This window comes from Besnoitia besnoiti (genome assembly GCF_002563875.1).
Source record: "Besnoitia besnoiti strain Bb-Ger1 chromosome Unknown contig00014, whole genome shotgun sequence".
NCBI lineage: Eukaryota > Apicomplexa > Conoidasida > Eucoccidiorida > Sarcocystidae > Besnoitia > Besnoitia besnoiti.
In genome coordinates, this window is record NW_021703916.1 from 203,872 (window position 1) to 229,364 (window position 25,493).

The 25,493-nt window shown below is 60.0% G+C and overlaps 4 protein-coding genes across 4 annotated transcripts; 1 reads left to right on the forward strand and 3 right to left on the reverse strand.

Moving 5' to 3' along the window:
* Nucleotides 1-2,671: 2,671 nt before the first annotated feature.
* BESB_025080 (uncharacterized protein) lies at nucleotides 2,672-3,076 on the reverse strand (the record flags this gene model as incomplete). The annotated part of the gene is made up of 1 exon (XM_029361196.1): nucleotides 2,672-3,076. One exon carries the CDS (start codon nucleotides 3,074-3,076, stop codon nucleotides 2,672-2,674), a length of 405 nt encoding a protein of 134 aa, XP_029215551.1.
* A 266-nt stretch (nucleotides 3,077-3,342) lies between these two features.
* BESB_025090 (uncharacterized protein) lies at nucleotides 3,343-3,693 on the reverse strand (the record flags this gene model as incomplete). The annotated part of the gene is made up of 1 exon (XM_029361197.1): nucleotides 3,343-3,693. The coding sequence occupies one exon, from the start codon at nucleotides 3,691-3,693 to the stop codon at nucleotides 3,343-3,345; it is 351 nt and encodes a 116-aa protein (XP_029215552.1).
* A 2,826-nt stretch (nucleotides 3,694-6,519) lies between these two features.
* BESB_025100 (polynucleotide adenylyltransferase) lies at nucleotides 6,520-12,406 on the forward strand (the record flags this gene model as incomplete). The annotated part of the gene is made up of 10 exons (XM_029361198.1): nucleotides 6,520-6,822; nucleotides 7,308-7,799; nucleotides 8,084-8,163; nucleotides 8,342-8,747; nucleotides 9,194-9,253; nucleotides 9,711-9,901; nucleotides 10,116-10,206; nucleotides 10,560-10,634; nucleotides 11,320-11,379; nucleotides 11,681-12,406. 10 exons carry the CDS (start codon nucleotides 6,520-6,522, stop codon nucleotides 12,404-12,406), a joined length of 2,484 nt encoding a protein of 827 aa, XP_029215553.1.
* Nucleotides 12,407-13,927: 1,521 nt separating this feature from the next.
* BESB_025110 (DnaJ domain-containing protein) lies at nucleotides 13,928-22,888 on the reverse strand (the record flags this gene model as incomplete). Its single annotated transcript, XM_029361199.1, has 7 exons — nucleotides 13,928-17,600; nucleotides 17,976-18,067; nucleotides 18,581-18,668; nucleotides 19,202-19,299; nucleotides 19,496-19,603; nucleotides 20,040-20,183; nucleotides 20,537-22,888. The coding sequence occupies 7 exons, from the start codon at nucleotides 22,886-22,888 to the stop codon at nucleotides 13,928-13,930; spliced, it is 6,555 nt and encodes a 2,184-aa protein (XP_029215554.1).
* Nucleotides 22,889-25,493: the final 2,605 nt, after the last annotated feature.

Below are 25,493 nucleotides of genomic sequence, written 5' to 3' on the forward strand. Positions count from 1 at the left end.
TCAAACCGAGTTAGCCCTGAGTTTTTTGTCTGAATGCCTAGCCCATGTCAGTCAGGTATGCACACGAGCGTTCCGCCCTTACTGTGGCCAGAATCTCTTCTTGGCTCAGAAGTCGAGTAGATTAGCGCTGAGTGACCCAACTTTTTGTTGGTTTTCGTGAAGAGGGGACGCCAGTAGGAAGTTGTGCTGGGACCTATTTCTAGCTCGCAGCTTCTCTGATCCCAGTGCAAATCGTCACGCGTCGCTGGCTACAGGAATTACAGGGTTTGGCTGACGTCGCGCTAACAGGCTGGGAATTCGTCAGCATCGAATCGATACCGGTCGATAAGAAGTGTGCTGTTTTATGCGTATGCGCATGTCGAGGGGCGCTCCCCGCCGGCTTACGGAGCATCTGCCAACTCTTGTCGCTCATGTTGGTTTAAACGGACCGTCTTCATACAGTTCTTCATCCAAGGAACACGGTGTCTGAGCTCGCTATATGGGCAGGAGCGTGTGAGCCGGCAAAATCGTAGTTGACAGGTGGATTCGCAGCTAAAAAGAAGAAGGTATCTTCTACGGGCACCAAAAATTTCAGGACAAATAAATCTTCAACCGAGCTGTGTGATGACGAAACAAATAGGCAGTATGGTCTCCCCTGTTCACAGTACTGCGGGGGATCAAAAATCGAGACGGAATGAAGAAGTCTTCTCTAGGAAGAGCCCTGCATGCCGCTCGGGCATCATTTTCACCGCAAGCGTCTCCGTGCATGGCACGTATAAGTAGGCGTCGACTAAAAGCTTGCATTTGTCCAACTCGGGGTACGTGCCGTATTCTGAGCTACTCCAGTGCGTCCGCATGTGAAAAAGTGAGGGGCTGTGCACATGCGGTCGCAGGATATGAGCAATACGTTCTGAGCGTTCTGCACATGTTTGCGCGTGCCGTAATCTATCGCAGAGATCTTTGGTTGAGACACACGTTTTTCAACTACTATCTTAATGTAGTAGGATATGAAAGCCAACACTTTTAGCTGTCTTAAGCAGTCCATTGGGGTGGTGGAGTGTACTGCAATCATAAAGAACTGACTGTCGAGGGCATGCGAGCGTTGGCAAAAACTCCGCCCACTGGAAAGAAGCCGCTCAAGCGTCGACGCGCGTGCCGTGAAAAGATGGGTAGCCAACGCGCACAGGATCAACTGTGATGCGACTCGTTAGGCGATATGTGGAACCAGCACGGACTGGTGTGGATACGACATCGATCTGTCTTGGACGCAAGCAGGCAGCCGCGGCTGGAGTGTGAGGCTACCCGGACAAACCTCCCACCCATACGCGTCTTATCTTCGCAGAATGTCACGGTTCACGTGTTAGCATGAGAAAGGCAACCTTGCCTTCGCTGTCCACTGTCTGATCGAGTGTCGCAACGCTCTCCCTGAGGTAGACGGTTTGCGGTGCACAGCCGGTGTGGCGGCAGGATTTCCGCTACTTCTCATGCGAGGCGACCAGTTGACTGCGATGGTATGTGCGGGTCGGCGACCTTCACTTCCATTGCAACATCGTGTTGGCTTCATTACAAACGGCACTACAGGATATAAAGCGCAGGGTATGTTCGCATTGTCAGAGGGTACGCGGCGCTTGTTTGGATATGCGTGCTGTGCCCACACGCAAGGGGATAACTGTATTCCTGCGGAAAGAGTACGAAAAACGAGTGCGACCAACGTGTTGCCGCGCTATATAATGGGGGTGTTCGGCCCTCCCGTCTATTATGGTGGCCAGTCGCGTTTCAGCATGTGAAAAATCTTATTTGCAGTATTGCCGGTCGCTGACACAATAACAGCACGAACACAAGCTAAACCAGTGGGAGGCGTGGCCATCGCCGGCGAGAGACATCCCCGCCCCCGAAACACGACATGAAGAAATACATTCGCGCTGGAGTCAAATCCCTTAACGCTCTCTCCCCTTTCCATGCGATCTGCCGCCCGGCTTCTGCAGAAACTGAGATCCGGGGCGCAGACTCTTCAGCACGGAAAATAGCAAGGTCTCTCAGCCATCTTTGCGGTTCAGACACCTGGAGTGACACACGACGGAAAATAGCTACTGACGCGCATTTGGCGTCACTCCACATGGGCGACTCGCCTTGTTTCACTTCCCTTTCCACGGCTTCGTCTTTGCGTCCATCGAACTGATGTAGGGCTCGCTCACATTTTGCGAAGTGGCCCTGCGCCGTCTTCTCCCCCAAAATTCAGGCAGTAAGTCGGTCTCGCACGAGTGACGACTTTTCACGCCACGAACACCTAGTACGAATTACTTGAGCTGTTCCGATTGCAGCGCCAGATCGCTACGGTGCCGCAACCACCCGTTCCTCTTTGCTCTGCACGTGCAGTAAATACCTATGTGAATTCAATCCGTGTAGAGTTTCCTGCACCATTAGCATGAGCCACAGAGAACTGTTCACGACGACTTCGTTCGGATACCTTGATTTTGCTTCTTAATCGCCAGCTCCGGTTCAGCGGCGAGCGCCACGTGGCGGCCCGCCAGGTTTGTCGGCACGCTGACCATCCATCCTACTTGTAGTACCGCAGGAAGGGCATCGCGCTCTGGGAAGAGTGCAAGTCGTTCCTGAATCTTGATAATCAAGTCGACCTCTTTGGCGAGCGCGTGCAACAACGGGGACTTCACGAGCGGCGCGGCACAGATTGTCAGCCACTGCCGGAAGAACCCCATGTTCCTCGCCTCGACTGCTTGTCTGAAATCTGCATCGAGTTGTGCAGTTCCCCTGAATTGTGGAAGATACTGAGTATGGGCAGTAGGGCCACTGCGTGGTCGAGAGCTCGCGAGGCGGCAGTGCAAAGAGCGGAATGAAGCTCCATGCAGCGGCTGATCGGGCTACACTCGTCGCCCACCGAGGCTGTCTGCTCAAGTTTCACTTGCCTGTAGAATTTCGCGTTTCCCTCATACAGCCGCTTCAGCCCCCGCACGATTGCCGCAGCCTGTTTCCGCCGGCCCGTCTTCATGATCGGTCTCGCAGGCGAGATTGGCGACTTGCCTCCAAACTCGAGTGCGGTAACTGGGGAAGGATCGAATTTTCGGGGCTCCTTCCTCATCTCCGCTCTCAGGGGGTCGTCAGCTTGCTTTCTGCAGCTGCGATTCCGCGCACGTTCTTGGCTACGTTCCGGTAGAGCTCAGTGACCCGTCGGTCGGCTTTGAGGCCCTTTGTGGATCTCCAGCGCAGATATAGCCGCGTGAGCTCCCGTGCGCGTTCAACCTTATGATTCAAAGGGCGGAACTCGGAGCTCCCGACGAAAGTCCTGCGCAGTTCCCTCACCAGCCGCCGCCGCGGCGGAGCGTCGGACGAGCCGCAAGCCAAGGCCTAAGCCTTCGCTTGCGGCTCCACGGCCATCAGAGTTATACTCAGCGTGGCCACCGAGAACGACGCTCGGCTGCTGTTCCTGCCCTTCTTGACGCGAGAAGAGAGCCCAGAAGCGAAGGAAACAGGTCTCTGTACGGCGACCATCACGCTCCGTCGAGGCAGCCCTCGGTTTGGCCGTCGCAACAGCAGCCGCAGCCCGCGCGACGAGACTTCGGGAACGTCGTCCTCGCCGGAATCGTCTGTATCGTCTCTGGCCACCGCGGACTCTCGCAGGTCGTCGTCGCCCACGCTCTGAATGCATGTGCGCACGCTCTGATATGACTTTCTCGAATGCGGATTGGGTCCAGCCATCGTGCCATGGTACGCCAACACCTTGACGGCGCTTCATCTGCGCTTGGGCAATGACACAGCTCGTGCGCGTTCGTGCAGGCCCCCCCCGAAACGACACTGTTCATGGAAGGCGTGTGGCCTCGAGTCTACGCTGAATGCTGGGTTTCAAGTAGCGGGAAGCTCGGCGAAGCAAATGTTCCAGCTAAACGAAAGCAGCGGCCGCAGCGGGCCGTTTCACAAAAAAAGCCCGCTGCTCCTTCCGGCCGGTAGACTAGGGGGACGGATGACAAGAGTTTGGCGCACTCCACGTGTAACGCGTACAGTATTCATCGGCTGCCGTGCGTGTGTAATAGAGCTCCAGGAGCCGCTGGATGAATTGCGTCAAAAGCGAACACACAGAGGAACGCTAGTGCTGTTTTCCGAACTGGTTTAGGTCATGTGAACAGGTGACGGAATAGAAGACCGGGCGCCAGGCGGTGTGCACAGGACTGGCTGACACTGCGATTTCATTTTGCGTGAGCAGACCCGCCCCCGACAACTTTAATCCAGTAGTTGAAGACCGGTGCAGAAGAGAGTCCTGCCCAGAGGCTGAGTCCCCCTCCAAAGACTGTCGGTAGCCTCGGCCCAAAATACTACACAGTCGAATTCGGCAAGTCTTTTTACTGGCCGCCCACACCTCTGGTTTGACGCCGGCGTACAGGCTCTGAATGCCACCGGAACTCTGAGTTGGCGGGAGACGCAAACCAACTCCACACTTGCAGCAAGCTCCGTCTCTTGTCAAATTCTGTTCGAAGGAAAGTGCTGCACGGGCGTAACCCAGGTTTGATGCGGTGTTCCACTGTCGACGCTGCCCAGCGAAGGCAAGGCAGCGCTGCCGGCTCTCATTCCCAGGTGTCGGCGCAGAACGAGTCACGGGAGTGTGGTGAACGTATCGCGTGCATTCCCGTCCGATTCTCTGTACGCGATCGGCGGACAGACGCCAGCAAAGAGTGCCGAAACAGGCTCGCCTCAAATTCAAATTCTCTGTCATCTCCTTTTTTTGCACCCGACGCAAAACGGCGTGAAGAGCACTTTTCTAGCGTATCTGTCCGTGCTCACGACGGCGCTGCAGCGTGAGGAGTAAATTGTGTGTCTGCGTGTACGTCCACGACTTCCCCCGAACGGCAGGCGATGGAAGGACGCTGATAATGCCCGAGGCAAAAACAGGTGGATCGTGAGATATCAGAGACGACCAAATTGAGGGATAGACGGCGCGGCTGGCGGCCGCCGAAGCAGCCGGGGTCGCCTTAATGAACCGAGAAACCTCCCATTTCTCAGTTCAACGCCCTTTAGTACAAGCCACGAAGACGAACTCAGCAGTGAGCCCGTTCTCAATCGCTCCTTGCCCGGGAAGCTAGCGTCTAAAATTTATATCCGAGAGTCTCAACATAAATGCACAGGTGGACATAACTGATCCCTGTACGGTTTCCACCAACCTCAGTCCTCAGTTTCAGTTAAGAAGTCCTTTGTTTCCAGCTCGTACCGTTACTTTCGGGAGCTTAAATTCGGTGTCGCCCTGCGGCGAACAGTGTTTATGCCATCGAACGTACTTTACGGGCAGGCTGTCACGGCCTTCACGACCTGGAATCTGGGAGGATCTGAGCTGAAGAAGACGTGCATGCAAGGTTCAATTCTTCGAGTTGAACTGCGACGTGCATCATCCGTGGCCCGCCTCCAGTTGATTCTAGTCACGCTTTCCATGCTACGACAACGATGCCCGACCTGTTCACTACGAAGAAGATGCCGCGCGACAAGGCATGGATGTTTTCGGACGGCCGCGAGCAGAGAGTTCGTACAACCCGGGTTCCGTGTAAATGCGCATACGTGTACGTCGAACATGCAGGGCTTCAATGCAACGGACGTGCGGGTTGAACACACTATTGAAACGGGCACTAGATGGTATGCCGGCCTGCAGTCTGCTTGCTAGCGCGCGTGAAGCTAACAATGAGTACGCTAGCGTACGAATGCATACTTAGCGTTGAGAATTTTTGCCATTGATCTCGACAATCTGAGGCTTTCTCAAGAGGCGTGTGCGCGCCACGTCGCATGCACGCGCTGTCACCGTATCTGCATGCGAGCGCGATACCAGGAATGTGCGTGTTCCGATGAACCAAGTAGCTAGCTTACACGCCGAAACAAGCCAACGTCTCTCTTCTTCCTTTCCTGCCCTGTCAATCTCCTCATTCTATCTCCTTTTCTGACCCAATCCGGCCGATTCCAGTTCTTGCCTCGAGCTGTTCGTACGCTGCAGCGCACCGCCGCGTGTTCATCGCACGCGTCTTGTGTCGGTCCGCAGTCTCCTTTTCCGCCGCCTTTTCATTAGAAAACTTCGGATTCTCCAGACTTATCCTACTGTCGCGTGTGTCTATCTGCTCAGAGCGTCTCACTGTGCGCGGGCTCGCCGCTGCCGCGAACCTCCGTATCCCAGACAACCAGGCAGAGAACGCGGCGGGGCGTGAGCCCTCCACCTCCTTCAAAGCCTCTGCGTGAGGCAAACGTCCCAATCTTTCGCTTTTTCCTTCTCAGCTCGGCACAGCTCCTCCTGAGTTCGTCCGCCTCTCGACGTAAAACTCTAAAGGCTCGCCACCAGTCTGTCGGGTGGCGGCCGTCAAGTCACCGCTCGCTCCTTCGCTTCCGCGCAGGCAGCTCGCTTTGAGGCAGTCAGCACCTCCCCCACCTGCCTTTGTCCTCCTAGAAAGCGCAAGAAGGGTCGACTCACGGGGCGAGGTGCGGGCTAATCGCAGGCGCGGCGCTTCAGGCGGGCGAGGCCTACCCGGCGTTCAAGGATATCCTGTAAAGAGACGCACCATGGAGGGGGACGCGCCTCCTGAGTCGCCCTGTTCGCCTGTCGGCGCTCATCTTCCTCCCCAATCCTCAGAGTTTCCGTCGCCGTCTTGCGCGGCGTCGGCTCCTTCGCCTGCCTCATGTTCGCCCTCTCTCGCTCCCTGCTCTTCTTCCTCTGCAGCTGCATCTGCTTCCTGTGTGGCGCCCTCGGGGGTGTGCTCGCCTGCGGCAGTCTCCGGGAAGAGCTGGCTACAAGGAGCCGATGCCTACCTGCTGGTCGATGAGGAGCGACACCGGAAGCAGCGCGAGCTGAACCAAGTGTTCAAGGTAGGTGCTTTCTCGCTTGTTCAGCGGCCGCAGCGACAAATGCAGACGGACACCGGCGAACAGCCTCGCGCGAGAATCTCTCTTGTCAGTTCGTGGACTTGTCTCGCGGGCGCGGCACTCTGCGTGAAAGGCGAGTTTTCTTCCGCGTAAAGGAAGATGCGCAGACGCCGGGAAGCGAGTTAGTGACTCAGGAAGGACGCGAATCACCGCGAGCCGGAAGCCAAGCGGCGTGTGCGACAGGCGACACCGAAAGGAAGGAAGAAAGAGAGAAAGAAAGAGATGCCGGCAGTTTACACCGTGCAGATGCAAAGCGCAGCGTTTCGCCCTGCAACACTTGGAGCGTGCGTGCCGGCGGAAGGCCATCGAGTCTATGCCGAAGCTTGCTACATCTTCATCTTTGCGGTTTTCATTTCTGCGATTTTCGCTGTGTGTGTGATTCTGGCTCTCAGAAAAAGCTCGTGGCCTTCAGCGAGATGCGAGCGGAGGAGAAGCAGAAGGAGTCTCAGGCCACTCCCGCTGACGCAGACGCCGGCGAGCTGTCTTCCTCCGCAGCAGAGAATCCGAGTCAGCAGGGCGACGAGCGCCACGAGCGGGACGGAGCGCGTGAGGGAAACGCGGCTGCCGCGGCGGTGCCAGCGACTGCAGCCGCGCGAGGTGCGTCGCAGAAAGAAGAGTTCCTGGCGTTTGAAAAGGAGAAGAGAGCGACGCAGAGCGCGACGCGGAACGCCTCCAATGCGCAGGCAGACCGTGAGGAGGTCGCCGCTTCCCTCGCGCCGTGGTTTCGAGTGCCTGCTGCGTGCCTCAGCGAGACAACAACCACGGCAGGACGCAACTGGAGAGGCGACGAGCGAGACAGAGGAGACCGGCACCGATCACGAAGAGACAGAGGCCATGCGCGCCTCCCGACGCCGCCCTCCTTCCACGTGTCTCTGCACAAGGAGATCTGCGACTTGCTCAAATACATCCAACCCACCGCGGTGCGCGCCTCGCACAGAAGAGAAGGCTGATGGTGCAGCAGCAAAGCCGCGAGACGCGTGCGTATGGGCACGCAGCTGAAGGGCTACAGAAAGAGGTGGTGAATACGAACTACTGCGACTCGGTATGAGTGTCTCTGCATGTGTTTTTGAGAGTATACTGCATGTGCGTGTGCATGCGGCGCGTCCTGTGTGCGCGGTATGATGTCGAGTGCGCGTCAAGAGGAGACTAGGGTATTTCGGACGTTTGTTCCTTCATTGGGGAGGTTGTGTTTCGCTCTTTGCAGGTCGAGGAATACAAGATGCTCAAGGCCGTCGCTCGCCTCCGGTTCGCGGCCTCGCTCTGCTTCCCTGGCTGTTCATGCCGGTACGCGTTCGCTTTCGTTTCCAGTCGCTGGTCACGTCTCCTTTCGCGAGCTGCCTGCCCGCCGCTTTCCCCCCTCCCCCCCCTCCCCACTTTGTCGCCTCTGCGACCTCCTCTCTCCCTTTTTCGCTCCGTCTTTCGCACATCGCGTTCGGGTGCGCGGTCTGCGTCTTCGCTGCAGGTGTTTCGGGAGTTTCGCGACGAACTTGGGGCTGCCGGGAGCAGATGTAGACGTGTGCCTAGTTCTGCCGGCGGCCTCGCCCTTCCAGACGCCTCCACAGGCCGCGCCACACGCCGCTGCGCAGGCTGGGGCTCGGGTCGACGCGAAGCGCCCGCGCGACGACGCTAAGACGGCGTTCCTCGCGACGCTTTCCGCGGAGGCCGCGCGCCGCCACAGCGAGAGTGTCGCGCAGCTGACGCTGCTCGCCACCACGTTGCAGAGTCTCGACGTCGCGCAGGCCCTCGAGCTCGTCGCGACCGCCAGAGTCCCCATTGTGAAGTACATCGACGCCGAAACCGGGGTCCCCGTCGACGTCACCGTCAATCAGATCAGCAGCCTGGAGACTACCGCCTTCGTTCGGCAAATGGTGCGCCGACTGCGAGTGCATGTCAAAAAGCTGCAAATTTGCATGCATACATGCGTGCGGATATGCATGCACGCGCGTCCCGGGCGCGCGGTACCACGCAGACGCACCAGGCATGCAGAGGAGCCTGTACGCAAGCATATATACATATATATATATATATATATGTACTTGTATGTGTATATTTATCTGTATGCGCGTGTAAATATGTGTGTGTCGATGTAAGTTTACCTTGTAGACGCATTAAAGAACGCTATAGGTAACGTGGCGTGCTGGGGTTCCGCTCTGCGTGCGTCTGATCCTGTCTCGAGAGACGCAGCTCGTGCACGCGCTGTTTTGGCTCGAGAGGCGTGTGTACGTGCCCCCGACTGGTCGCTTTCTGACTCTCGTTTAGCTTGCTCGCTCTCTGTTCCTCTCTGTCTCTGCGCTGCCTGGTGGCTCCTCTGCAGCTTCTCAAGTTTCCCCTCCTGCGGCCCCTTCTCCTTCTCGTCAAACTGCTTCTCAAAATGGTAAATCGCTCGCCTCCGCGCCGGCCTGCCGTCGCTCTGCGCAGGGAGAGGCGTCAGGAGGCCAACGGGCGCGCGACTCTGAGCGCATCAGCTTTTCAGGTTCATCTCTCTGTGTGTGCGCTGTGTGTCTGTCTGTATGTCTGTATCTCGGAGTCTGCTGGGACGCGTTCCAGGCGCGCGCGACTTCGCGGCGTGTGGTTTCCGACTTTCGCCTCGGCGTCTCGCTCATCCTGTCGCCCTGCATCTGGAGACAGGGGTCGCCTCTCGAGGGCTAGTCTCTCTGAGAACCCCTCGCGCGCGCAAGAGAGAGAGAGAGGCTGAGGTCTCCGAGTGTGGTGCCAACTCGTAGTATATACGTTTAGAAAAGCTGGTAAATAATCCTGGCTGAGAGATGATCGCGCCGAATTCGAGGCTACTGGTCAGACGTCTTGCGAGTGCGTTGCGCCCGTGTCTGCAGCGTAATCTTTCTGAGACGTACCGAGGCGGGGCCGGCAGCTACTTGCTGTTCACGATGGCGGTCCTGTTCCTCAAGACGTGGCCTGCGGCCCACGACCCCACCCTCCAGCGCGACCTTCTCCTGTCGCACCTTCTTCTCGACTTCCTCTTCTTCTGGAGTCGCCACTGGAACTACAAAGACTGGGGCGGATGGTACGCTCGACCGGGGGGGGGGGGGGGGGGGCCGCTCCGAGGGGGGATCATCACGTTTTGGGCGTTTCGCCGGCAGACCCGATGCCTTCTGGCTGTCGCCTGCAGCCTGCGGGCCGCCGCGGCAGCGGCTGGCGGCATTTCCATCAAGAAGACACACACACCTGTAAAGGTCTTTGCGCTCTCCATTTCGGGTGCGATGCGGTTTTCTTCGCAGCGTGCGAGGCCTCGGTCACACCTTCCTGAAAAACATCCGCCCCGACCTCTGGGGCGACAGGCGCGAGCTCCTCTGCATGGAGAGCCCGACGGTGAGTGAGGAAGAAGCGAAAGAGGAAAAAGAAGCGGCACGGGCAGGAGGAAGCGGGCGATGCGCGGAAGAAAGGATCGGGCTATGCGCGCGGGAATCCGCTGGCAGTGAAGAGAGAGCGACTCCAGACAGGCGGAAGAAGAGAGAGACAAGAGGGGGGACAGAGCGCGGAGAAGCGGAGGCGATGCGAGATGCTGAAGCACGAAAGGAGAAGGCGAAACGGAAGTCGCAGCTGTGTCCGCAGAGGAGCGCAGTGGACGCAGAAGCGACGCAGGGGGAAAAAGACATGCGCACAAATGTGTGTGTCCGTACCACTGGATTGCCTTTGTTATTAAACCAATGTTCATTTTTCAGACTCCAGACGTAGATCTCGGGAAAAACGCCTTCAACATCGCCAGTGTTCGAGCCGCCTTCCACCAAGCCTTTGCGGTGAGCTCTCCTTCCGGGCTGGTTTGAACCTTGCCACCATGCTTGTAATTCTTTCTCTCTCCTTCTCTCTCGTGTTCATTTTTCCTCTTCTACCTCTGCGGCATCTGCGGTGCTGGTCCCGCGTCTTGCATAGTCTACTTCGTTTCTCTCTCAAGGCTCATTCCTTTCACGTTTCCTCATCTGCATCTCGTCCCGTTGAATCAGCTCCTCATCTCGCGCGTGATGCATTCTTCGCGTTCGCCGCGGTCCCTTCTCTTTTTGGGATTCCTTCCTTCTTTTCTCCGCCTCGTTCGCTTTTCTCGCGTCCTTTCTTCTCGTGTGGCTTTCGGGGCGGGAACCCTTTCGAACCTCGCGTCTGTGCGTCGTCCTCACTGCCTCTTCTCGCTCTCTTGCGAGGATGAAGCCGAGTATTGACTTCATGTTTTCATGGATGCCTGGAACCCTCCCTCGACATGGCGTCTGCGTCGAGCCACGCCGCTGCAGTCCTCATGGAGCGGCGAAGAGGCCAGAACGAAAACAGGAGCCGGCGGATGAGAAAGGGGCGACGCGCGTAAGCCCCCTGAGACCAGAGCGTCCGCGCATGCGCAGAAGAGATGGGATAGAAGATGTGTAATACGATTGGAATGCAATTCACACGAGGTACTCTAAATTGCAACGCAAAGAATCGTTTTTGCCTTTTTCTCAGGACTTGATGGCGGTCGAGGTTGAATGGAACCAAGCGGAGGCGCGATGGATTGAGGAAGCGGTGAGACAACAGAAGCGAGCGCGTGAAAAGAGAAAAGAGAATCGGCGAAAAGACGCGCATGCAGCTCGGTTGCATTCCAGCGCCGTTCCATGGCCTCTGGGCAGCCGGTGGAATTTTTGATTTGTAAAGTTTTTCTTCAATTTTCCCAAAGGGGTGCGTCGTCGCCTCGCATGCGGCATTCGCTCAGAGGTTTGGCGTCATTGCCTCGTTTGCGGCCCTCTGCGCTTTCTTTGTCCCTCGCGTCGCCTCGTGCGCGATGCGTTGACGTGTCTGTGAGTTGTCTCTTTTCCTCTTGCCTCAGGAAGAAGCCGCGGCGCGGAACCTGCCGATAAGCCCGTTTCCGCGGCGTTTCTCGGAGAGCCTGCTGGCGCATCTCTACGACACTTCGCACCCGATTTTCGCCTTGCGAGAGCCGCGGCGGACCCTGGAGCGTGCCCCCGGCATGTCGTGCCTCGTGCGGCGAGGCGGCGTCGGCCGCCAGGGGGGAGAGGAGACAGAGGATGAGGCGCTTGCGGGACTCCTCGGTCTGGGCGTGGAGCCCGCAGGGGTGAAGAGCGAGAGCGCTGACGCGAACGCCGCGGCGTGGATGGAGCCTGAGATCCCGCCGGAGCTGCTGGAGGAGGTCGCGGTGGAGTTCTTGGCGGCCTCCGCATCGTGGAGCGGAAAAAAGGCGAAAATCGGGGGAAAAAAACGAAAAAATCGCCCGCAAGACGCGCGAGGAGAAGCACGCGACTCCGCTGCGGAGGAGGCGGAAGGCGCTGAAGAAGGACAGGACGAACGCCTCGAGGGCGACAACGCTCAAGCGAACGAGGCGCCGCCGGCGGCAGCAGAGGGAGGAAGTGAGGCCGAAGACAAGGCGGAGAACGTCTTGAGCACGAAAGACAGCGATTCCGCCTCCGACAACGAGATGGAAGACATTTTCACTTCTTTTGGTTGGTCTGCAGCGGAGCGCCAACTTGCGAAAAAGAAATCAGAGGCATCATACGCCTCCTTCCTCACGCGGCTCGCCTCCCTCGCCCCTGCCTGAAGACAGCTTCAAGCGGGAGATCCTTTTCTGCGAGTCCGCATCGGCCCGCCTTCTGTCAGGCGCTGCATGTATGCCCGTATAATACATATGCATAAGCATATATATATATATATATATATGCACGTGTCGCAGGAGGCGCATGCAGCGTGGTGTGCCTATACAAGTATGAATATATATATATATGTGTATATATATGTGTCTGTTGTTTATACGTGCAACGTGTGCGTAATCGACTGGACAGCTGATTTCTTTCTGACGTCTGTCAAGCAGCGCCAGCGTTCGCGTGGACTCTGGCTTTGTCAAGAGGACCCAAAATTCCACAGGAGAAGTTCAAATTTAACTGCTTCCCGGCTGCAGACCGCGCCGGCAAACGGTCTAGACGTATGCGGAAACAACCCCGCTCGGGATTCCTTTCGGCCGCCCTCACGCCGCTAGCTGCGTGGCCCCCTGGAGTCGCGTTTCTGTCGCCATTCGCGTGTTTCCCCTGACTTGTCTGTTTTCGGCTGCCGCCCTTCCGCGTGTCTCTGCGGAGCTGACGCTCCCTCCTCGCGGCTTTCGCTCCAGCGCGGAGGCCTTCATGGTTCTCTGACGCGCCTCAGCGGAGACAGACTGCGCCGATAGAAAAAACGAGGAAGCGAGAAGACGCGGAGGCAGAGAGAGACAGGGGAGCTAGGGCCGCACATAGTTGCGAGGCCGGAAGAGAAGGAGCAGTAGAATCGACACGAAAGGGACGAAGGATTCAGCACACAGGGAAACGAAAAAAGAAAGGCCACAAAGCGGTGCATTCAGCGAAGCGAAGCCGAAGAAGAGGCGAGCCGGGGAGTCACGAGAGACGAAAAGAGAAGAGAGAGACTCGAGAGGGGAGATTCGGGAGAATGGATACCAAGATAAAGGGTGGCGTGGAAAGCATCCGAAAATCAATGGCAGAGGCGAGGCGAACTCGCTCAGACAAGATAAAAGGAAGTGTCTCTGCACGGATTCAGCAAAAAATCGAGAGCTGAAAGTCCTGTTGGGGCGCGGAAAAAGGCGATACGAGAAGTTCAAGAAAAATAGTCGCTTCTCAAATTCTGGAAAAGCAGTGTTTTCTCAATTTCCGTTCATTGTTTCCACCTGCATATGTCATCTGATGTCATCTTTTCCTACGTGAGGGCCTGCGGATTTCTAGCCGCAGTGAATCGATTCTTCTCAGGCTGGTTTTTCTTCATTCTTCCTCACAGTCTCTTCTCCGTTTTTTTTCTCAGGTGACTCCTTCTACCTGCGAAAGTTTTCATCCTCCCTCCCTCGTTCCTCTCCCCGGTTCACGCGCTCCCTCTGCGGCCTCTCGACGTCGCAGGAACCCTAAAACTCGCGTCTTCGGTCGACGCTTAGCCGCCAACGCTCTCCCTCTGCGCGCGCTCCTCGATGCCAGTCTGTCAGTCTGCGTTCGTATGTCGCTTGCCCCGTCTGCGTCTTCGATCGCGTCGTCGCCGAAAACGTCGCGCCGTCTCTTTTTCTGCTCCGTGCGTCTCCCGCGGCCTTCTTTCACTCCTTCTCGGCGAGGAACTCGCGAACGATTTCTTCTTGGTGAGGAGAGAAGAACTGGCCGTAGAACTCCTCGTCTTCGCTTGCGTCCGCCGCGCCCTGCATCGTCTCGCGCCTCCTGTGCGAGTCTTCTCTCTCCGCGGCTCCTCCTGCGCGGCGGCCGCCGCGCGCGTCTTCGGCGAACTCGCTAGACACGCGAGGCACCGCGCCTTTTCCTGCAACTTCTGCAGAAAACGAGCTCCGCGCAGCAGAGGAGACCGCCTCGCGGCCTTTCCCACCCGCCGGCTGGCGCGTGGACGTCGTCGGGAGGCGCTCGCCTTCTCTTCCCATCCAGAGGCGTTTTTCAGGTCTTTTGAGTCTCTCCTCGCGCGCAGCTGCGCTGCGCGTCGGCGGCGAGCCCGACGCCGTGTGCGACGGCGACGCCACGGCAGCGGCGCATGCATCTGAAAACGCGGGTAGGATGCGAGGCGCGGGCGACGAGGCTGCGGCAGAGAGATCGCCCTTCTTCACGCAGGCCCCTCTCCCCCACTCACCGCCCTCCCACTCTCCTTCCTCCTTCTCTCCGTCCTTCTTCGCGCAGGGCGACAACACGGGGGGCGAGCCAGTTGCGGCGCAGGCGCGCGGGGGCGCGGACGCGGCGTGGTCAGCTTGGGGGATGAAGATGAACGCTGCGGCTCTCGCGAGCGGCGAAGGCAGTTCGCTCTCTCGCTCTTCGCAGCCCCTCGCCCCCTCCTGGCGCTGACCCGCGCCCGGCGCATGCGCCGCAGCCGGCGAGAGGGAGAGGCGCGTGCTGCTGTGTCTGGCAGGCGACGGCGTCAACTTGGGGTCGCGCGGCGAGAAGAAGGAAGAAGAGAGGCCTTCGGGCTCCTCCGTCCCCTCCTGAGCCAGCAGGCGGAAGGCGGCATCCGCCCCTCGCGCCCCAAGGCGCGCCTCCTCTCCCTCCTGCACCTCCTCTTCTTCCTCGCGCTGCTGCTCCAGCAGCAGCTCGTGCAGCCGACTGCACTCCGGGACGTCTTCTTCTCGGCGTGACCCCCTCGAACTCGCAAGCGCGGGCGCAGAGGCAGCCAGCCCCGGCGCCGCCTCGGCGCGCCGCCGCCGCGCCGACGCTTTCCCAGTGGCGGACGGCGACGGCGAACTCGCGGGCGCTGGGGAAGCAGAGAAGGACGGAAACTGAAGAGACGCCGGCGACGGCGCGGTAGCTACGGCGCGAGAGGCGCCGGGCGGAGACGCCGTCGTCGTGCTGCCAGCCTGGCGAGTGTCTGCGGGAGGCGACGCAGGGAACAGCGACGATTCTTCGTTCGTCTCAAACGCCGCGTGCGCCGCGAGGCGCGGCGCGCCTTCGTCCTCTGCGTGGTCGCCGCCCTGCGTCGCGGCCTCTCCCCGAGACGCCGCAGCCTCCTCTGGCCCGCCTGCCTCTGCTTCTTTCGCGCGTCGAGCCTCGGCGTGAGTCATCTGCGGCTTTCTCAACTCCTCGCTCTCCCTCGGCTCCGCGCACGCAGCCGACTCCACACCCGCTCCTCCGCGGGTGGGCATCCGGAAGAGAAAAACTGGAGGCGCAGCTGCGCGCGGATCTGCCTTCGCAGCGGCTGCAGGCGAGACTACCGACGCAGAAGAAGAGATGAAAGAGGAAGCAGAAGAAGAGGAAGCAGACGAAGAGGAGGGAGGGGAGAGGAGGTTTCTGGTTTGACTTTTCTCGGGGGGCGTCGGGGCGGCGGCCGCAGAGGACACCGACGCGGCGGAGGAGGCGCTGCGTGTCTGGAAAGACGCAGAGGAGAGCGCTGAGAAGGTGCTTTTTGACTTCTTGTCGCGCGCCTCGGATTTGTTCAACACGGGAATGAAGGTCTGTGACAGCGGCGGAGGAGGCGCGAGTTTTCTCCTCTCGCCGTCGCCACGTCGCTCGCGCAGAAGATCCTCCGGCGCGGCGAAGAAGCGCCGAGCCGTGTCGGGTCGCGCGCGCTCCTTCTCTTTGCTGTCCTTCTTCGCGGCCGATTCCTCCTTCTCCCTCTTTCTGGTCTCAGTCTCCTCTGTCGCGCTGCTCATCGTCCCGCCGTTGCTTTCGCGCGTCAGCGTCTGCTCGGAGCCGCGCGCGGTTTGGGGACTGCGCGGGCCGCCGCCTTTCGCATCGACTTGTGACGTGGAAGGCGTCTGCGGCGCGGAGGCGCCAGGCGATGAGAACGACGAGGAAGAGGGAGACGCGACAGGCTGCCTCTTCTCCTGCGCAGCGAGCGAAGCTGGAGGCGAAGAAGACCGCGCAAACGCTGCGCGCGCCGGCGACGGCTGCGAGGACGCCGCGACGAACGAGGTGGAGGCGTCCTCCGGCGCGTCGCGCGTCGCGGAACTCCTCGGCATCGGATCTCCGAAAAGCGGCAACCTCACACACGCCCTGTCTGCGGAGCCGCGCGACGGCGAGAAACCAAAGAGTGCGTCGTCTTCGCGCTCGCGCTTCCTTCGTTCCTTCTCGGCGCCCTTCTCCTCTGGGGGGACTTCGCGCGGCCGGTTCGCCGAGCCCGGGCGCTCGGAGGCAACGCCGCCCGCGTCGAGGCCTCCTCCTGTCGCCTCGCCTGCCAGAGCCTTCCAGTCGTTTTCTCCTGACTCTGAAGAAAAGTCCACCTCCTCTTCTTCTCCCTCTCCCTCTCCCTCTCCCTCTTCTTCTTCTTCGCTTTCTTCTTCCTCGTCTTCACTCTCGCGCTCTTTGTGCGCGCTGTCGCCTTCCTCGAGGTCTTCCTCGACGCGGAACGCGCTGCGGCGGAAGCCGGCGCTTTTTGAGAAGGACGCGAAGCTCGAAAACGAGGTCTCCGCAGAGGAGAAGGAGGAGGAAACGGGCGACGGCGATCGCGGCGCAGCCGCAGCGTGAGTCGCCCTGCGGCCTGCGGCTTCGTTTTCGAGTTCATCCGCTGCGTTGCGCGCGGAGGACGGGGGCGGTGTCTCTCCCTCTCCCTCCGCTCCCAGCGGGGTCGTCTCTTCGTCGCCAAACAGCCGTTTTTCACTCTCTCGCTGCGAGGGCGGATGCGCGCGTCCTGCGTTCGCGTCGCCCGCATCTGGTGAGTCGTGCTTCCTCGCGGCGGGCTCGGTCTCCTCGCCTGGGGGTGTGCCGTTTTTGTTTTGGATTTCGCGAAGGACAGCGGCAAGGCGCTCGCGCTTGACGCTTTCTTGGTTCTTTAGCTTGCGAATCTCCTCTTCGCGGTGGTACCTGCTCGCGAGCCACGTCTGGGGGGCCTCGTCCCCCGTGCGGCGCTTCTCCTCCTCCACCAGCTCCGCCTCGACGGCGCTGCGCTGACTCGCCAAACTCGACAGCGAACGCACCAGCGTCGACCGCTGCCGCTCCAGCTCCAGCAGAGACAGCGACTGGAATCCAGAAGACACACACGAAGACGGAGAAGAAGAAGAGGAAGACGAGGAAGACGAAGAAGGCGAGGAAGAGGACGAGGCAGGTGCCGGTTTCTTGGAGGCCGCAGGGAAGGTCGCGGATCGCGAGAATGCCGAGGGCGACGCGGCTTCTCGCTTCGAGGGCGATGCGTCGCAGGCCTCGCGCCGGGGCGCCTCAGAAGTCTTCCCTTTTGAAGAAGCCACATCGGGGATCTCCCCTGGATGCTCGTAGAGCGGCTGGTGCGGCAGGCGCATGTGGACTGCGCAGCGCTCACGATCCAGCAGTGCGAGACGCGCTTCGTTCAGCCTGCGGAAAACAAACACGCCATTGTTTGCCTTTCAAGGATGCCAAACAGACTCGATGCGGAAACGGTCTAGTACTTTTCATTCATTTCTCTGGTGTCGTGTTTGTCGTGCTTCATGCGAGGCTTCTGTCGCCTCGATTTCCCGCGCTCGCCCTCACTGTCTCGTTCTTTCTTGGCTCCAACCCCAAACTCTGAATGTCGCGTTTAGGTACCGCGGCGGGCGTCGACTGGGAGCTAACAGCGCGAGGTCGACTCGGTGCGTTCAATTCTAGAGGCAAACGAGTCGACGACTGACTGCGAAAGAAAACAGACGCAAAACTCCCTTCTCCCTGTCCCCTCCGCCTCTTCCCCCCCCGGTCGCTCTCTAGTCTCCTCACCTTTTGAAAAAATTCTCGTTTCGCACCCGCAGATCCGGACGCAGGCCGGAGGACTTATCGGGGTGAAAGCGGATACTCCATTTGCGAAACGCCTGAAAAAACGAAGAAAAAACAAAAACTCGCGCTGAGCCGCGGTATGTACAGACTCCTCAACCTGCGCTAGCGCTGGAGAGGGCACCCCCCGACCGCCCCAGAAACATCCGCCGCATCCAAACAACGCACAGAGAGAAGCGTTTCAGCCGTTTCACGTAAAATTACTCGAAACGATCTTCTGCGGAATGCTCCCTAGTCCGCTTCTCAGTTTTTGTTCTCTTTTGCTTCTCTGAGTTCCTACTCAAAAAAGAACTACGTACATGCACATATATATTTATGTGTATATGTGTATACGTCTACACGTGATTGTATGTATGTATGTATGTATGTATATGTCTGTATATTTATGTATATATGTATGTATACATGTATGTATATGTGTGTGCATGTATATGTGTGTATGTATGTGTGCGCCTATCTTGTTGCCGTTTGGTGGAGCGTCGATTTTTTCGTTCTTTTTTCTCCCTTTGAGTCTCTGCTGCCGCTTCTCCCCTCCCCTTTGCCTCCCTCACTCGGTTGATTTCCGCGGCAGAGGCGCCCTTCTCGACGCCCAGCACCTGGAAGGCCGAGGCCTTCAGCTGCGCCTCGAGTCGCTCCTTCCTGCAGACAAAAAAGCGGGAGGGACTTCAGGGTTTAGGATGAAGCGCCCTTCACGCTCATCTCGAAACTCCTGGCGCTGCGAGACGAGGCGCTCGCGTGCACTCTCTAGGAAACACTGCGCGGCAACGGAGAACGAAGAAAACGGTGAAAAACGCGGACAACAAGGATACTTTGTGAGACGAGCCGAAGAAGAGATCACCTTTTGAATGCTCTGTAGTGGACGCGCGCAAGCCTCGCGTAGCTCCGAGCGAGCACATCGTATGGCACAGAGGCGGGAGGCTGCTTCTACTGCGAAGCGACGGAGTTTCCACAGAGTCGAACTGCATTCATTACAAGTAGGACTTCGCTGCTAAAGACGAAGAAAACGGCGCGGCGCAGCCACCTCCAGAGACGCGAGGACACGAGCTGCCCTTCGCAGGCGGACCTTCCAAGCGGCGGAAGTGTGCAGCGCCCTCGCCCTCTCTTTCTCTCCAGCGCTGTGTGCCCGTCTGCAGACGAGAGTGCGGGACTTCTACTCGGCGCAGTAGACGCACCTGAGGCGATCCACGAGGGTGAAGGAGGCGCTGCAGCGCTGCTTCATCTGCGTCATCGCCGCGACGGCGCTCTCCCAGTCGAGCAGGAGCTCCGAGGCCTGACAGACACGACGCACAATGCAGACGCGCAGAGCGGTGAGCCGCCAACCCCGCGGCGCAGCGCCCATCCGCCGGCGCAGCGAGAAGACGGCGAAAAAAAGACCCCGGGGAGCGCGGGCGGGCGGGGGCCTACCAGCAACGGAGGAGGAGTCGCGCAGCAAAGTCGGAGATCTGAAGTCTCTCCTCTTCGCTTACCTCCGCCGCAGTGTCGTAGGCGCCGCGATACGACGGCATCAAAGCCGAGCAATCGCATGCGCACTGAACCGCCTCCTGCCACATGCCGAGTCGCAAAGCGCTTCTCGCCTGAAAAAAAGAAAATCCGCCGCAAATCTCGATCCACGAGAGGCCAAATACACACGCCGACACAGCAGTGTGTCGCGGCTCACAAACAAGCCGCACGCATCTGTCTTGGAGACATACGAGCTGCCCTGCGCTGTCGGGGAGTGTCTCCTCTGCCTTATAGGGCTCTGGGCCCTGTTTCCAGCTGGGAGCTCTGTTTCCGGATCAGGAATTAGGGTCTAGCGTTTAAAGAGAGAAGTCGTGCGGGTGACCGAAACGCCCTTTCAACTCTGCACCCATGGCGCCTGTTAAAGTTTCTCAACGGTTCGAGAGACGTCTAGCGTTGCGTAAGCGTGTCCAACGGCTTGAGCGTTGTTGCTTCCTCGCAATTCACGCGTTCCCCCCCCCCCCCCCGTGAGGTTCTTGCCTTATTGAATGCCAGTTTCGCGGTATTTTCGACTAGTGAAACTGTCGAGGCGAGAGTGGGGCGCCCGAGGCGCTCCAGGTGCCGGTGCGTCTGCAGGAGGAGATTCTGCAGCTTGAACGCTTCGCTGTACGTACAGTACGCGGCCTCGTTCTCGTGGTTGCGGTAGCTCGCGCTCGCCTGATAAAAAGCGAAAAACCCGCAGAAACTTGCGATCTCTTGCCCGACGCGACGCATCGCGGGAATAAATCAGCTCGCAGGACGGCGGCGCCCTAAAGCTTGACTAATCCGGGAGCCTCTGGGAAGTTTTAAACGGTTTCGGAGCGGAAACTCAGACGCAGATGAACCCACAACCCGCGAAGGGAAGGGACGAACACGAAATGCTTTCCGAAACGCGCGGCTCGAGCGCGTGAGCAGCAAGCCGCAGATGTCCGTCGCGCTTCTTCCCTCCCTTTGTCTCCTCTCTCCGCTCCACCCCCCACCCCCTCACCCCCCGTCGGTTCGTTTTGCGTCTCCACGCGTTGGGCTCTCACCTTGTTTGCGATTTCAAAGACGACAGGTCTCCAGAGTTTGATGAGTTTCTGTGCGGCGGCGATGGCGGCGCCGGGTACTTTTTCCTTCTCCTCGGCGGCGGGCAGGAGCGGGGGCACGAGGTCCGCGGGAGTCTCGCCGTTTGCGTTTTTCGCGAAGATCGACAGGGTCGGCAGCGCGAGCAAGTTGAAGCGCGCGATGACCTCCGGCGCATTCCGCTTGCAGGCCCAGTGCAGCGCGCTGTTTCCCTCCTCGTCCACGAGGCTGCCTGCGCCGGTCGCGAGCGCCGCGCGCAAGTCTCCGCCGCGACGATCCGCGGAAGCCGCAGGCGCGTCCGCCAGCAAGAGAGAGCCGCCCGCGAGCAGCGACTGCGACAGCCACGATAGCGACGCCTGGCTGCCGCGCGAGCTGCGTAGGAGCGAGAGGAGGGGGTGGTGCTTGGGGTAAGCGGCAGCGACGGAGGGACCTGACACAGGCGAGGGGAATGCCTGCTGCGGGGGGTCGCTCGCCGCAGTCCCTCTGCGGTCGCGGCCGCGCTCACCCTCTCGCCTGTACGCCGCTTCGGCCTCCCCTGGCGATGTGTCTCCGCGGCGCTCCGCGGCGTCGGGCTCCGCTCGCAGGCCGTCGCCGGCGGAGACGCCGGGAGACGACGCCGGCGCGGAGACAGCGGCGAGAGGAGACAGAGAAAGAGACCCCGCGGGACCGCGCGAAAGCTCCTGAGGCGACAGCAGACGCCGGTGAAGGAACTGCGCGACGACTGCCTCCTTGAGCAGCGCCAGCCATCGCGTGTTGCCTTCCTCGAGAGCCGCATGGAGAACCCGGTGCAGCGTCGGTGCGCGCGCAGCCGAGAGAAGAAGAAAGAGGACGTCCTTCGGGACGTGGTGCGATCGGAGCTTCTCGTAGGCCTCCTCCGTCCAGAGGACCTGCGACTCCGGATCGGCCTCGAAAAACGAATCTGAAAACGCGTCCTCTGCTCCCTCGCCCTTCTCCGCCGCCCGCAGCGCGTGGCGCTGCTGTACGTACAGCCGAACCTGCAGGGTCTCGCGGCGCAGACTCTGAAACAGAAAGTCGAGGACTTCTTCTTCGTCTGCGAGTGCGGGATCTGAGGCGAGCAAGTCTCTCACGGCTTCCTGCTGGTGAGCACCTGACGGCGAAGCAGCTCTCTGCGTCTCGTCGCCCTGTCTGGCATCCCTCCTTTGCGTCGCCTCTTTAAGAAGCGCCAGGAGGCGTTTCGCCGATTCTTGACGGCGGCCCACTTGTGCGCGCTCTGTTTCTCTCCTCGGAGCAGGCTGCGCGTCCGCGGCGGGTAAGGAAGCTTCCTCCCTCGCTTCGGCGCTCGCGAGGTGCCTCTCCTCGGCTCGCGCGTCCAGCGGCCGCCCGTCTCCATATGTCCCCTGCGCGCGGTCGCGCGTACTGGCGCACTGCTTCTCGAGTTGGGCGATTTTCTCGAGCAGGAGCGTCTCTTTCTTCTCCGCGTCGGAGAGGACATCCTGGACGATGCGGTGCGTCTCTTCGCCGTTGCGGACTTTGGCTTTGAAGGCCTGGAGCGAGCGGGTCGCGGCGACCCAGGCGGCGCGCGCCTCCTCAGCCAGCGTCTTGCGTTCGCTTGCCTCGACTTTAAGCTGCGCGAGCTCGCGAGACAGCCGCTGAATCTCCTCCTCGCGCTCGACAAGTTGTCGCTCCTGCTGCAGCAAGAGGTTTTCTTGCTTCTGCAGCAGTGTCTGCTGCTCACGAATCTGCTGGCGCTTGACTGTGTCATCTCGCTCGATGCGGCTCACGACCCGCTTCAGATGCGCCACGTCGAGAGAGTGCGGATGCAGCGACGCCGCCTCCTCGTCCTCCTCTTCTTCCTCCGCCTCGCCGCGCCGCGCGGGCGACGCGCCCGCGTTCAGCGAGTTGTGCGTGGCATGCAGCAGGAAGACACTCTCCGCGGAGGAGCAAGTCTCCGGCGGCGAGGCTGCCCGCCGCGGCAGGAACGGGGTGAAGGCCGCCGCGGAGGACGAGGCAAACGCGCCATCGTCGGCGCGCTCCCGCGGCGACGACGCCGCCCCCCCCCCTCCCCCCCCCGCACGGTGTGCGGCGGCGGCGTGCAGCGAGTAGAGCCGCGACTCGGCGGAGGCGGGGAAGGCGGCCTCGAACGCCGCCGCGTAGCCGGCGGAGGACGGCTGGTAGGAGGCAGAAAGCTTGGTCGCGGAGCGACTGCTCAGGTAGGGTGCGCCCGTCGCCACGCCCCGCTCGCCCGCAGGCGCGCACTGCCCGTCGGAGTCGCCCGAAGAAGAGTAGAAAGAAGACGACGGCGCCGTGAAGGGCTGGAGGAGGGGATGGCCTCTGCGGTGCGTCGTCCCTGAAGGCATCTTCCCAGCTGCAGAGCGGCGGCGATCAAAGGAGCACGCCGAAAAGAAGATTCGCCGCGAAAAGCGGAAAAGCGGACTGGTCCTCGAACAAGACGCGGAGACAACGCGCCGCGGGCGAGAGTCACGGCGCGGAGCGAACACTGCCCCCAGAGTCGACGCCGACAGTGCCTGGAGGAGGAGGAAGAGGAAGAGGATGGCAGCCAGGCCGCAGGCCGACGACGAGTACAAGGCCTCCAGCAATCAGATATACATGCAGGTATCTGAAAAGGTACCGCCTGATGGATGCAGCGCTGCCGAAGCCTGGCAGCGCGCTGCGGAGACCTGCAGAAACGCGCAGCGCAAGCGAGATCAGAGACACTCAGCGTCGGAGAGAAGTGACAACAGCCCGCGCGCGCTGGAGCGTGTGCGGAAGACCTCGTTGAACACAGACGGCACACGCGCAGAGGAGAGGAGAGCGAAGAACGAACTGCATTTCTTCTCTCTTGGTGGAGAGGCACGCCGCAGAGAGAGCCAGTCTGGAGCGCGGGGTGCGTCAGCAGGCGGGACAGAGGCGGGACTGCAGACGCGCCGACGGGTAGGGAGCCGCGACAAGGCCGCAAAGTGCGAGGGTTTGGGGTTTGCAAGAGTGGCTAGACGGCAGCAGAGTCGCTCGCAGCTGGATAGGGGACACGCTGCGCTGCGCGAGGAAAAGGAGGGGCGTGGCGCTTGTGGAGTCTGCTGCTGTGCAGGCCGGAGAAAGCCCAGGAAAGACCGTGTTTTGCGCAGAGTCAAACTACAGGGATGGAACGGCGAGTGTAGACAGGCCTCCCATGCACGCAGAGGAGCGGGGTGAGAATGCACGAATCCAAGGTCCCCGCTTACGTCGTCAGGGTCGCGTGGACTCGTGTCGTTTGCCCGAGTCAACCGTCCAACTGGCCTTTCGCTGCGGAGGAAAACTGGAGAGGCAAGAGAGTCTCCCCAGTGTCCTCGTCTTGGGAGGGAGAATCGCCGGCAAGCGGCTGGAAATGAAGGCAAAACCGCCGAGAAGGAGAAGCTGCGTGGCTCGCTGTGTGCCCAGAGGATCTCAAAGCGCCGCCTGCGAGATGAGTCTGTGTGGAATGGGCGCTACTACTTCCTCCTTTGAGCCGTCTCAGCAAAACGAGAGGAGGGCGGAGTCTGCGGTCGGCCGAGCGGAAGACACAGCAGAGAAGCACACGAGAGCGGAAAAGGGGCGAAAAGATCGCGGAAAAAACGACGGAAATCGCCGCGAGAGAAGAAACGCGCAGCGGTGGAACAGGGTCGTGGAGGGAGGAAGACAGCTCCCCCCCTCTGCGATGAACTCCGCGCAGGCGCGAGGCAGAACTGCAAGAGGCGTCGATGAAACCAGAGTGGCGTCCCGACTTTGGTCCTTTGCTCCTCGTGGAAGTCTATCTCAGTGCGAAGGATGTATTTCGCACGAGAAGACAGTCTCCAACTCCGAAAAACCGGGGTCTGAGTCACTGAAAGCGAGGACGAGGAGGCGGGCAGTCGAGAAAAGACGAAGACACCGGGGCGACGTCACCCTCTCCAGCACTCCGTTTCCATTTTTATTTCGAAGAAGTAGAGTCGATGCCGTGAACCCCTAAACCTACAGACGTTATCCTGTGTTTGGCTTAAAAAGACACGCTGCTGAAGGAACACAGCAATCTGGCTCGAGCAGCCTTCCATTTCTCCTCGCCAGCAACAGCGCAAACCGCGAGCATGTTCAACGCACGCAAACAGCGCATCGAAAACGTCACGCCAGTTCATCCATGCACGATCGAAAAAAAGGCGAGGGAAACGCCCGCGAGAAAGCGCCTCTCGAAGCCAGTTGGAACCAGCAGAGCATGGTGTCAAAGCGCTGTGTGCGCGCAGACTCAAAGAAATTCGTCTCAGCTTGCAGAGCTGAAGGCGGCTAGGGAATCACCCGTCAGGCGGGTGCAATGGCGCATCGAAGAAAACCTACAAGGAATGTCGTGCCAGTCGCACAGCGAGTCGCCGTTTGGCGAACTATCCGTTAACCGGGACACGAAAACTCCCGACTGCCCCAAGGCCTGCCGCCAGGGCAAAATCCATAAATCTTTGGACAATAGGGTAGACACCAGGCGAAAACGCCGGCGGCGCCCCGTTCTCCTGGCATCGTGCTCGCTTGGGTCGACGTCTCGCGCAGCACTGCGTTTCACATAGTTCGGGAGCGCTAGCGAGCCGACGGCAGCCCGCGTGGTATCTCGGGCTGCTCGCTCACGGAACGCGGAAATGAAGAGCAAGACCTGACGCAAAACTTTGGCGCGGGCTGTTCCCGACGGCGAGACACCCGACGCACCTCTTGCGCAGACGCCTGCAGCAGCAGCCCGCAAGCGTCGCTGCTCATCAAAAGATCTCGGGGTTTAGGGCTGGATGTCGGACTATCGTGTGCTGCCACGTGCAGTCCACAGGTCTACGCTGGAACTGCGGTCAAGAAGGCTGGATAGAGAGGAGCGCGCTGCCGTGGATGGCGAGCATCACGGCTGACGACGGAGTGCAGCGCGGCAGTGTATGCGCAGCGAACACAGGCGCACGATTCCGGTGGTTCGCCGGAAGACCGCGTTCAGGTCTGCAGCCAGCTGAG